The sequence below is a fragment of the Microtus oregoni genome, unplaced genomic scaffold (genome assembly GCF_018167655.1).
Source record: "Microtus oregoni isolate MIOR12 unplaced genomic scaffold, Mior012 000023F_ref0000262, whole genome shotgun sequence".
Lineage (NCBI taxonomy): Eukaryota > Metazoa > Chordata > Mammalia > Rodentia > Cricetidae > Microtus > Microtus oregoni.
In genome coordinates this window covers 21886338-21900000 of record NW_024543082.1, presented here as the reverse complement: position 1 = coordinate 21900000, position 13663 = coordinate 21886338, and the positions used below count along the sequence as shown (strand labels likewise).

The following is a 13663-nucleotide window of genomic DNA, read 5'->3' as shown; positions in this document are numbered from 1 at the left end:
AAGATTTGCTAAGCTATTTCGAAGCACACTAAGTACTCTTAATGCATTGCTCATTTACTGATGAAAAACCTCTAACTAGCCAATTACTACACTTGGCCTGGAGAAGAATAACACTGGTGCTTTTCAGTGATATGGGATGCTTGACCAGGTGCTGTGCTCTTTTTAAAAGTTCATCATTTTATTCTTAATTGTGTGTTTGTTTCTGTGTCTGCATGTGTGTGTGTGTGTGTGTGCTCACAAATGTGAATGCAGGTGATTGATAAGTTCTATCATGCTGAAGCGGAAGTTACAGGACATTATGGACTGTGAGGAGCTGAACTTGGGTCCTCTGCAAGAGCAGGGGCTGACATTAAACATAAGAACATCTCTCCAGTCCCATCTGCTTCTATGCTTAAAGTCAATCTACAGAGTGGAAAATCACTGCCATCTCTATGCCTCTGTTTTTCTAACCAGGAGAGAAAAAAAAATCATGTTCCATTTTTTCAGTCTTGTAATATCACAATATGATATTTTTGAGAATATATTGATATTGAAACATTCTAAGCACATTACATTGTTATAAGAGACATGACTGAGAAATTTGGGAGTTTGAGTCCAACCCACTGAAATAAACATCCTTACAATAGCTACAATAACCTGGATCTTGTGAATGGTTTAAGTTTCCCAGCACCTCAGAAAGTATGCTTGCTTTATACTGTTGTCCATTAAGGAAGCAATAGCATTGTGTGCAAAAAGCAATTAATGTGTATACCTTAAGTAAGGATCTCATTACTGTTAAACTATCACATTCTTCTCCACTACCACCACCACCGCGAGGCAAATCTGGAAGTAAGCATGTTGATGAGGTGAAAGTTCTTGTGGTAAAGTTAGGCAAGGGCTGTTAAGGATCAACAATCAACCCCAAAGTTCCTTTTCTAATTTCTGAGTCTGATGTTATAAAATGGTAATGAATCTAAACCATGACAATTCATAATTATAACTTTCTTGAATTTAGTACTCATCTAATTGGGTGTTTTTAAAATGTGTTTGCATAGTTCTTAGAATTCAATATTCTTCAAATAATGCTATAAAATCAGATTAAGGTCTTCGAGTCCGAATTGTCTTGAATATTTTCATGATAGTTTATTCCATCTTCTGCTTGAAATCTTCCTATGCTTTAATGCTGGTAATATATAGCATCACTTTCCAGACCAATTATCTTTCCTTCTAGAGTGAAATGACTCTATGATAGTTTTCCTTATTCATTAAGGGTTTTATTTGTAGGACTGAAGTTAAACATGAACAGTGTCAATGGAGGGAGAACACATTCTAAAAGTGTTCTTTCCAATTCACATCTTGTATCTTTCCACAAGCATGTGGGGGGGGGGGGCATGTGTATCACAGAAATGTTTCCTTAATGAGTAATAAAATCAATTGCTGGTGAAAAAAACAGAGGAATTCTCATACAGTTCTATTAAGAATGCAAATTAGTCTGCCTATTGGGCCTAAAAAGTTGAAAAGACTTCTCCTATAAGACTTAGTCAGGAATTTCTTGGGTATTTACATGAAAGGCTTTAAGTCAGCATACCACATAGATATTAAAACATCCATGTTTATTACAGCAAAATTACAATGGCATGTAATGGAATCAGTGTAGATATCTGTCAATAGATAAATGATTTAAAAATGGTATCATTTTTGTTCAGCCACAGAAAATTTTGCAATTATGTTGTTGGCAATGAAATTGATGCAGTGGAGATTGTCATAGGAAATGATGTAACCTAGACTCAAAAAGACAGATATCACACATTTTCTTTCATTTGTGAACTCTAGATCTACATGGACACATAAAATCGAGCATATGTATATGTCATGAAAGAAGTGAACTGTCTTCTTTAAAGGGGGAGAAGAGAGGGAGCTTCAGGAAGGGAAAGAGGGAAAAGAGAAAAGTGTTTATGGAAATATGATAAAAGTAGAGGAAGTATGAAAATATCTTTATGAAGTCCATTACTGTGTTATAATGAATAAAAATTCAAAATTCAAAATTATTTCTCCACTAAAAATAGGAGCAGTTTTACTTAAAATCAAAATGAGTTGTTTTTTTTTTTCCTTATTCTGGTTGCTGTTGATATTGTTTTGCACAAGAGTGAAACACTAAGGAGAAATAGTTTCTCAAAAATTAAACTAGAAGCAAAACAAGTTAGATTCTTTCCTTTTACTATCAACAATGCAAAGAGTCTATCATTAGATAGTCATGAATAAAGCATCTCAAGCATGTGTCACATTCTTATTTTAATACAAGTTACCTTCAGTTGACACATAGAAACAGAACTTATTTCTTGCGTACAGTAAGAAACGTCAGCTCATGTATACAGTGTGGAGAGTCAGATCAAAACAAATGGAATAACTTTTGCCTTAGAGATATAAACTTTCTGTGCGTAAATCTCATTTACTTGTTTTTTAAAATATTGCATAACTATTAACTTTTAAGCAAAAAATCACTCTCTCTCATTTCATTTCCTTTGCCATGAACTTCATATATCATTCAGAGAATTTTATGATATTAAATACTTGATATGAAAAACCTAAAGGAAAATGCCATTGCACTGACGATATTTACCTTCTAATTCTAGGTAGTTGGATCAAAGATAAAGGTCTAATCCAGGTTCCTCACCCTGGCCTCTGTCAATATTCTGCATAACACATAACTTTTTGTATGAATATTGCCCTGAGTATTCAAGTATGTATAGCAACACACCTGATAACTCGCCGCAAAATACCAGCAGCAAAGATTCCCTTCTCAGTTGTATTAAAAAGCTGTCTCCACATATTTCCAATGTCACCTGTGGACATGAATTGCATCTATTTAGAACCACTCCTCTGTCATTTCTTAAGAAGTATCTTCTTTGTGTAAATGAATCACAATTTCCTTATCCATTCTTCTTTTTAGGTGCATATAGGTTGTTTCTAAGTTCTGGCTATGACAAACAATGCTGCTATGAACAAAGTTGAGCATATGTCCTTGTGGTATGATTGAGCATCCTTTGGCTATATACCCAAAAGTGGTATTAGTCTTGAGAAAGGTTGTTTCCTGATTTTCTGAGAAATTGCCATACTGATATCCAAAGGGATATACCAGTTTGCACTGCCCCCAGCAATGCAGGAGTGTTTCCTTTACCCCAACTCCTTTCCAGAATAATTTGTCATCAGTGTATTTGATCTTGGCCACTATTACAGATGTAAGATGGAATCTCAGAGTTGTTTTGATTTGTATTTCTCTGATGATTAAACATGTTGAGCATTTCCTTAAGTGTCTTTCAGCCATTTTAGATTCCTCTGTTGAGAGTTCTCTGTTTAGGTCTATACCCCATTATTTTATTGGATTATCTGTTCTTTTGATGACCAATTTCTTGAGTTCATTGTATATTTTGGAGATCAGTCTTCTGTCTGATGTGGGGTTGGTGAAGATCTTTCCCCATTCTGTAGGTTGCCGTTTTGTCTTGTTGGCCACGTTCTTTGTTTTACAGAAGCTTCTTAGTTTCAGGAGGTTCCATATACTAATTGTTTCTCTCAGTGTCTGTGCTACTGGGGTTATATTTAGGAAGTGGTCTCCTGTGCCAATGCATTCAAGTGTACTTCCCACTTTCTCTTTTATGAAGTTCAGTGTAGTTGGCTTTATGTTGAGGTCTCTGATGCATTTGGACTTGAGTTTTGTGTATGGTGGTAAATATGGATATATTTTTATTTTTCTACATGTTAATATTCAGTTATGCCAGCACCATTTGTTGAATAGTACTATACAGCAGAAAAAAAATGACATCTTGAAATTTGCAGGCAAATAGAAAAAGCTAGAAAACATCATATTGAGTGAGGTAACCCAGACACAGAAAAACAAAAATTGTATGTACTCACTCATAAGTGGCTTTTTATAGACATAAAGCAAAGAAAACAAGCCTACAATTCACAATCCAAAAGAACCTAGACAACAATGAGGACCCTAAGAGAGATATGCATAAATCTAATCTACATGGGAAGTAGAGAAAGACAAGATCTCCTGAGTAAATTGAGACCATGGGACCATGGAAGAGGGTAGAAGGGGATGGGAGAGAAAGGGAGGGGAGCAGAGAAAATTTATAGCTCAATAAAATCAATAAAACATATAAAAAGAGTAACTTCTATCCACCTAGTGAAAATATCTTCCAGTGTTGAAATATAATCATTCATAAAAGTAGACCACAGACTAAATGAAATTAATACATTTGTATCCGTGCATTAAATAAATGAATGCCAGATTCTACTCTTCAAATGAGGACTAGAAAACATATAAAACAATGTTTAGACAAATACAAATGGTAAGATGGAAAGCTTTTAGCCAATAATACTGTTTAAATATGCAACGATGTGCTTAGTAACAACTAAAGAGTTTAATCCTACTGGACTGCATCATTTACATGATGGAAATCTTGCCAGTAAATTTGTTGTTATATTATTGCTGACTGGGATGAACATTTCTTTTGTTTCCAATTGTGTTCTTTGTTTTTGAAATGTAATGTAATCACTAACTTTCTATAACATAAATGGAATTGCCAGTGTACCCATTCATGTAACGGTGCCTAACATCTTTACCAAGAAGTGCTTAGAGAGACCTAGCAATGCATCTAATTCTTATGATACTGTTATAGATTCAGATGTACTGAATATTATAGATAAAATGCTGACTTTTAAAAAATCAAATTTTTTTTTACTTATGGTATATAACCCACCTGCTATTTAAGAGTTTGTGTTTGCAGAGAACACATACTCATATTTCCCTTGTTTTGTAGAAAGCAACCCACTTCTGCCTTTTTTTCAAGTTGTTTACATGCAATACAGATTTTTTTCATAAATGATCTTTATTAATTGTTGTGGTTTGAATGAGCAATGTCCCACACAGGCTCATGTGTGAACACTTGGTCCCCAGGTTGTTTGATGAGGTTATGAAATGTCTAGGAGGTGAAGCCTTATAGGAGGAACTGAGTCCCAAGAGATGGACTTTGAGAATTTAAAGTCTCCCCCACCTACAGTTCACTCTCTGCTATCTGTGAGTGGTTGAAATGTAATCTCTCAGCTTCCTGCCCTGGCCACCTAGTGCCATGCTTCCCATGACATTATTGGCTCTCTCTATGGACTCAGTTAAAATAAATGCTTTCTTCCATAAGTCACTTTTGGTTATATTGTTTAATGACTGCAACAAAGATAACCAATATAGAAGAATTAATAAGTAATATGATTTTTATCTGTTTTATTTTTTGTATTTATTTATTTAAGATTTCTGTCTCTTCCCCGCCGCCTCCCATTTTCCTCCCCCTCCCCCAATCAAGTCCCCCTCCCTCGTCAGCCCAAAGAGCAATCAGGGTTCCCTGCCCTGTGGGAAGTCCAAGGACCACTCACCTCCATCCAGGTCTAGTAAGGTGAGCATCCAAAATGCCTAGGCTCCCACAAAGCCAGTACGTGCAGTAGGATCAAAAACCCATTGCCATTGTTCTTGAGATCTCAGTAGTCCTCATTGTCCGCTATGTTCAGCGAGTCCAGTTTTATCCCAGGCTTTTTCAGACCCAGGCCAGCTGGCCTTGGTGAGTTCCCGATAGAACATCCCCATTGTCTCAGTGTGTGGGTGCACCCCTCGCGGTCCTGAGTTCCTTGCTTGTGCTCTCTCTCCTTCTGCTCCTGATTTGGACCTTGAGATTTCTGTCAGGTGCTCCAATGTGGGTCTCTGTCTCTGTCTCCTTTCATCGCCTGATGAAGGTTAATATTCAGGAGGATGCCTATATGTTTTTCTTTGGGTTCTTCTTATTTAGCTTCTCTAGGATCACTAATTATAGGCTCAATGTCCTTTATTTATGGCTAGAAAGCAAATATGAGTGAGTACATCCCATGTTCCTCTTTTTGGGTCTGGCTTACCTCACTCAATCATTTAGTTTTAGTGTATGTATGTGTATGTGTTTGTAATGTATATGATATAGGGTACATATACAGAGATCTGAGGGCAACTTTTATAAAATGTGTTTTCTCTTTCCTCATGTATATAGTTTCAGGGATTGAACTCAGGCCATCAGGTTTGAAACACAAGTGCCTTTACCCACTCAGTTTCTATCTCAGGGACTTTCTTTCAAACTCATTTAATATAATATTCAACAGTTTTTAATGTTACCTTGTATAATTTCAATTATTTAATATTAAATAATATTAATGACTTATTCTTCATGAATTACATAGCTATAAAGATGTGATAGTTGGTCCAATAGTAAGTTAAACAGTAAATTAAATTCAGAGTAGTTGTTCTACAAATCTGAAAGTGTCTACTGAGTATATGGTGCTTATAATCTTCAATCACTATGTCTCTTCAGTGATTTATAAGGTCTTTAGTAAACATATGAGATAAAGTAACTGGAGTCCAATGTTGAATATGAGGATGTTGTAGTAGGACCCAAAGAAAAGGACTGGATACTGACTTGAAGAGATTTTTCTAGAGAAGGAACATCCTATGGCCTCAGCTTCCAACCACAAATCCCATCTAAAGTGTAAGGACAGTCTCTAAGTCTCTCTTTATTCCTGACCTCATTTTTAAAATGAAACATTCTTTGTCAACCCCAAAATTATTTGCAATGTCATGATCTCATTGATAAAACATCCCATTGAACTGAAAAATTCATGAAAGGAAAGATTTTAAAAATAGTTTCACACTTTCTGTTTTAATCTGGGATATTTGGGGAGATAAAGTCATCATGTATATATTCTGAACTACAGTGATGACCTGTATGCAAAGAGCATTTAAATGTCACTAATTCACTGCAATCACACTATGCTGGTACAGCTCCAGCGTCTTAATTCACTCTGCTTCCCTGCCTAACACATAGATAAGCCAACCTTGTTCCTAGATGCAAACCCACGATACTTGTTGTCAAGTCAGTGAATGATGGATATGAGTTTATACCAGCAGTCTCATTTCTGCACAGCCAGGTGGTGTGTGATTGCTCAGTGGCTGGTTCCTTTAATCGACAGAGTTATGCAAATTAAGATTAATACTTGGGCTTTTAGCATCTTTTTCTTATGTGTACAGTTTAAAATTTAAATTAGTTATCACCTGAGATCAAGATTTTCAAAATTAAAAATTAAATTAGTTCTAGAAGAGCATTTGCTTAGTTTTTGTTAGAAAAACTGTCATCACATTTTTGAGGGATTGTTTTCTAGTCTACAAGGAATGCATTTGCTTCCAATCTTTTGAATAAATAAAATGAGATCTTAAAGATTCAGCAAACCAATGTATATATATATATATATATATATATATATATATATATATATTCATTATTTTCTTGTCTTGTGTTTGTTTTTTTTTCAAATAATAGGGTAAGCCAGTAAAATATGTGACATGATTTTAACACACCTTTCATTTGTTTGCAAGTAAGAGGTAAATTTGAAAAGTAAAGAAGAATGAAGCCTAAACTAAAAGTAAGATGTTCTGTAGATTGCCATGACAATAATTCATTGTTGCTGTCAGTGCATTTATGTAAGTCTGGCAGGTCTGCTGAAATAATCAACTGCTTCTTTAGGTAAGATAGATTGGAATACTTTCCGAAGATAATTTGGAATAATGATGTGTGTGATTTTCAACTTTTCCATGGAGAAAAATTGCTAAAATGCCAGAAGATCCTAAGAACCTGACACAGCATGTCTACATGATACTGATAAGAAAATTGGTCTAAGATATTTGTGGATTTTATAGGGCTTGGGATGGGGCATGGAACATAGCAGTCACATGACCTTTATTTCTCTTTGTGAACATGCTAATTGGCATACAAAGTATTTCCAAAATGCTTATTGTATTTGAGATTTGCTTTGGAAAATGTCCAGATAAATAATCCAAAATATTGTATTTATTAAAATGAGAAATAATATATATACATACATACACACACACCTATATAATGAACAAATTTGGGGTTCATTTGCTTTGTATTTATTTTAAAAATTGAAATTGAAATATAATTATATCACTCTGCCCATCCTTTTCTTCTCTCCAGCCCTCCCACATCCTGTTCTTCCAGATGTTCATAAACCTCCAACTCCATTTCAAAATGACAGGTTTTTATTATTATTCCATGTATGCAAATTTATGAACATATAAATACAACTTTCTGAATTCTTTTAGTGAGGGCAGAAATTTATCAATTTATCAATTTAGTAGCAGACTCTTGAACTGGATAACCAATTAGAGGTTCATCTCTGGGAGAAGCTAATTTGCCCTATTTCAGTAATCGTTAGCTGCCTATAGTTTTTTGTCTCGGTGTGGGACACAGTGTGATTCCCCACTGAAGTGTTAGCATGTCTATTGATTTGTCATTGTTCAGATTCTGCCTAGGAAGCAGCCCTGTTGAGGAATTATGGTCAGGTTCCCATGTCGTTGAATTATTATGGAGGTCTTCCTTGTTATTGCTGGAAGACACAATCTCCTAGAAGACTTACTGGTCTTCTGGCTCTTATAATCTTTCTACTCTCTTTTCAACAATGTTCTCTGAGCCGTAGGTGCAGGGTTTTTGTTGTAGATGTGTCCACTGTGACTAGGATCATCACATTCTATTTATCTTTGCAATATGATAAACATGACACAGCCATTTTGGGGACTAAAGGACAGTAAGTCTGCTTATTGGTGTTTTGAGTTATATATATGACAAAAGTACAAGGGACATGTGGTTGAGATTTAAAATATATTTACACAGGTTCATTTCCAACCTCTCAAATAGAAAAGAGCACAAAATCACTGTCTACATTCTACAAGTCTACTAATGGTGCCAACAACACACTATCATTTAACTCTAAATTACTTTGGATTGAAAGGTGCCTTTAAAGCTACTCCGAGCAGAGGAGTGACACTTTAGAAATAGAAAAAGCAAAATCTGGAAGGCAGCAGCAGCCATGTCCGCGAAATGAGTCATGTTTCTTGTAAAGTAACCACAAATCGCCAAACATGTGTCGTTATCCCCAATCCAACAGTATCTCTGTGGCAGAGAAAGACATCCTAGAAGATGGAAATAACATCTAGGACCTAAAATGATCTGTGTTTGAGGAATTAAACAAGGAAAGAAGAAATATAAGACCTGTGCACCTTAGCATGGAAAGTGTCAAGTTTTCACTCCAGCACAAATCAAAACAGCAAAAACATACCATCTGCCTAAATGTAAAAGGGTAGGAAGGGCTTTGCACTATAGCTAGGATACATTAAATAGTGATCTTTGCTTCTTGTTATGAGAGATGAATTTGGCCACGAGAGCCAGGTTTGGACAGCTCCTGAATTCTTCATGCCTCCTCCCTATGCACGGGAATGGTCAGTCTATGTTTTCACACTGGCAAAAACCTTGTATTTGATTTGACTTAGAAAATCCAGGGGAATGTGTTGTTTTAATTGTTCTCTTGTCAAGATCTTGGAAATTTTGCCTTTCTTTTGTGCCCCAGAGTGCTGAACAGCTGGCTCTGCAGCTGTGAACAACACTTGGGTTCCTCTTCCTGTAGGCCAGACATACATCCTGACATAGGGATATATAGAGAAATTGTTTTTTTTTTTGGTTTGTTTATTTATTTGTTTTGTTATGTTTCTCTTTTCTTTCCAAGTCCAACTTTTTAACCTAAAATTCAAGGAAATGCATTCCCAGCTTCACTCCCCACCGCTCTCGCACACACATGCACACACATCTTGCCATTTATACGAGCACTTATCATTTATCTTCCTTAGAATATGAGTAGAAATCTGGTTTCTTCATGTCCGATGAAAGAGTACGTCAGTTAATATGATCAGAAGTGCTGAGAGCAAATTATCTCCCCATCAGGCGCCTGTTGCTCTCAGCATGTACAATGGAACCTAAACCAGATGCTGTTCGCTTTGATTTTCTTGATCAACACCCTCCCACTCATGCCTGAACACACACACACACACACACACACACACACACACACACACACACACACTTCTCATCCCAGGGCATGGGCATTCCAAATGCTTCAGAGTCACAAGTGAATTCTGAAATCTAGTCTAATTCTTCTAAATATGGAGCATAACTCACAGGACTGTAGGTCATGCTTGTGAAAGAATAAACATGGTTTGAAATGAAGCAGAAGTGTCACAGTATCAATTGCATGAGTCTCAAAATATATATGCAGATGGAGTTTTGTGTGAATGACCTTTTCCTAAACATGAAGAAGATAATCTAGTGAGAAGTCAATCATCATTTAACTTTACTGGGTCGTATTGCTCACATTCCAATTGCTTATTGCTGAATCAAATCTAATAAAATGGCATTCACACACTGGGTGGTGATTGGATCTTAAAGGAAATGGGGAAAATACTTAGCACTTTCAGAAATATCATGATGATGATTTATTATGCCTGTAATTATTTGTCTTGATTGGTCTTGTTGAGTCCTCTCATGCAGAGTATGAAAACAAACAGAAATAGTGAGGCACTAACAGTATTATTCTGCTCTGTTAGATGTGTGGTAGAAGACAAAAACTCGAAAGTGGCCTGGTTGAACCGTTCTGGCATCATCTTCGCTGGACATGACAAGTGGTCTCTGGATCCTCGGGTTGAGTTGGAGAAACGCCATTCTCTGGAATATAGCCTCCGAATCCAGAAGGTGGATGTCTATGATGAGGGATCCTACACATGCTCGGTTCAGACACAGCATGAGCCCAAGACCTCCCAAGTGTACTTGATCGTGCAAGGTAAGGGAAAGGTAGAACAAGAGAGTGAGCTGTGGAGAGTGGCTGTGGTGAGCGAGACATTTGATCTTCCTCCCAGATGACTGATTTGAAAAGAAAGAACTAAGAAGACCCATGTGCTGATCACTGGTGGTGTTTCCCCCATTAGCTGCTTAAAACACACACAGAGAGAGCAAACCTGCAGCTATCTTAACATAGAGTGTACATAACGTTGAAATTCTTAGGAAGTTCTTTTAATTTTTTCAGTAATTTGAAGAATTTAGGAAAGCCTATTTAAAACCTGTCTTTGCCTTAAAAATCATTATTATTTCCTTATGTGCTATTGAAAATTGAAAATGTTTAGAAAATAAAAATTCCTAGGATCTGTGATCTTTTCTTACCTGGTTGCCTTTCTTTGTGACTTCTATCTTTATTTAATAAGTTGTTGTAAGCCAGACTAACGATCAGGTTCTGAGACACCATAAGGGAAAATTTGTTTCTAGATTGGAGTTTCTCTGAGGCACATTTGAGTCATGGTTTTCCAGGATTAAAATCTTGAATAGCATACACATATGCCCATATGGGGTGGCTTCTTTGGGTCCCCTTTGCCTTGAAAACTAAGCTGATACTTACACAGTTTCATTGCAAGCAAAATCAAACCTCCAGCAGTTTCCCTCCATCTCTCAGGAAAGATCTAAGCACTGACAAATATTAGGGCTGTATTTCTGTATTTTTGATTTATAATTTCATGCAAATTTAATGCAAATTAAACATGACCTTAGGGTTTCTGTCAGTATTCCAAATGTGGTCAGTGGTGTGGCAAAGTTAGGCTGTAGCTACTATTAATGTGTTAAAGAACTGGTTACTGCAGCATTTAAAGGATCGCTTTCCCAGATTTTTTCAATAATAAATTGAAACTGAAATAAAACATGTCAGAGTCCACATGGTAGCAGAGTGCTTCCATTGTGTGACTCCCATGCAGGCCATCTGCAATGGCTGACAGCTTCATTTTAATCCTCGGAAAGGGCGTGTCTATGGTTAACAAAATTCCAAATACGAGAATGTTGCCTTGCAGATTAGTGGCAAGTATTTGAGCCAGGAAACAAGACATACTAGGGTAGGGAACTCAGGAAACCCACATAATGTGTAAATACTCTTAGAGATGTATGAATATTTCTATTTGTGACTTTGCTAATGCCTATAAAAGACAAATAAGTATTCACAGATAGACCTTTCTAAAACACAGAATTTCTACTTGATTCAGTGGTATAAGGAAGAATAAAGTAAGATATTAATAGTAAAGAATCTTTAGAGCAGATCTCACTTCATGGCCAATTATGGTTTTACCTGCATGTTTCTTTATAACAAATCATTCTTCAAAAAAATGCTTGATTGCAACATTGCTTTACAATTTGAAAATTTGAATAACTTTCTTAAATTATCATGAGAAAGTTCCTAGAGACAAAATAGGCATTGTGTATATAATTCTCAACAAAATACAGTTAAGAATCTGAGCAGCAGAAGACTTGGTTTCAAAATGAAAAAAAAAAAAAAAACGAGAATCAGTCAAGGTAAGTTCCATGCTCAAGGTCACCAGGGAGGCTGTGAAGTTGCTGAGTGACAAGCCCGTACTGAATGGAATCAGATCTGGAAACATTTCCATTGGGTTACAATATTCTTACCATGACCTTAAGAATAGCTATTTTTTTTTAACTTTTTTTTTATTGAGAAAAGGAGAAAAAAACAAAACAAAAACGAGTTTCCACCTCCTCCCAGCCTCCCACTTCCCTCCCCCTCCTCCCACCCTTCTCCCCCTCCTCCCACCCTTCTCCCCCTCCTCCCATCCCTCTCCCCCTCTCCCCACTCCTCTCTCCCTCCCTCTCCAGTCCAAAGAGCAGTCAGGGTTCCCTGCCCTGTGGTAAGTCCCAGGTCCTCCCCCCTCCGTCTATATCCAGGAAGGTGAACATCCAAACTGGCTATGCTCCCACAAAGCCAGCACATTACGTAGGATCAAAACTCCGTGCCATTGTCCTTGGCATCTCATCAGCCCCCATTGTTCGCCATGTTCAGAGAGACCAGTTTCATCCCATGCTTCTTCAGTCACAGTCCAGCTGGCCTTGGTGAGCTCCCAATAGATCAGCTCCACTGTCTCAGTGGGTGGGTGCACCCCTCGTGGTCCCGACTTCCAATGACTTCTCAAATTTTGCATGCAAATGGATGGAAATAGAAAACACTATCCTGAGTGAAGTAACCCAGACCCAAAAAGATGAATATGGGATGTACTCACTCATAATTGGTTTCTAGCCATAAATAAGGGTCACGGAGTCTACAATTGGTGATCCTAAAGAAACTAAGTAAGAAGGTGAACCAAAGGAAAAACATATAGTTGTCCTCTTGGCTATGGGAAGTAGACAAAATTGCCAGGGAGAATATTGGGATCTTGGGGGTGGGGTGGGATGGGGGTAAGGGGAGATGGGGAGAGAAAAGGGAGAAGGGGAATATGGGGGGAACTTGGGGAAAAAGGAGGATTGGGATAAAGGAAGGTTGGATAGGGGAGCACGGAAGCATAATTCTTAGTTAAGGGAGCCACCTTAGGGGTGGCAAGAGACTTGAACCTATAGTGACTCCCAGGTGCCCAAGCCGAGGTCCCCAGTTAGTTCCTTGGGCAGCTGAGGATAGGGAACCTGAAATGACCCTGTCCTATAGCAATACTGATGAATATCTTGCATATCATCATACAACCTTCATCTGGTGATGGATGGAGATAGAGACGGAGACCCACACTGGAGCACTGGACTGAGCTCCCAAGGTCCCAGTGAGGGGCGGAAGAATAGCTATTTTTTAGATTTATATTTAGGCCCAAGTCTTACCACCAGAAGTTCAAAGTTCTCCCACCACCACCACCACACACACACACCTACGCATTTGTCTGTATTCTATTAAATTAAAATCA

General features: G+C 37.3%; 1 protein-coding gene across 6 annotated transcripts in view; it reads left to right on the top strand.

The window, feature by feature from the left end:
* The window catches only part of LOC121461879 (limbic system associated membrane protein), a 2099220-nt gene that overhangs the window by 1797554 nt on the left and 288003 nt on the right, over positions 1-13663 (top strand). For all 6 annotated transcript variants that reach the window (XM_041673213.1, XM_041673212.1, XM_041673214.1 and 3 more), the window contains one exon: positions 10502-10734. In XM_041673213.1, the coding sequence (XP_041529147.1) occupies positions 10502-10734 (233 nt within the window). The remainder of the gene's footprint in view (positions 1-10501; positions 10735-13663) is intronic.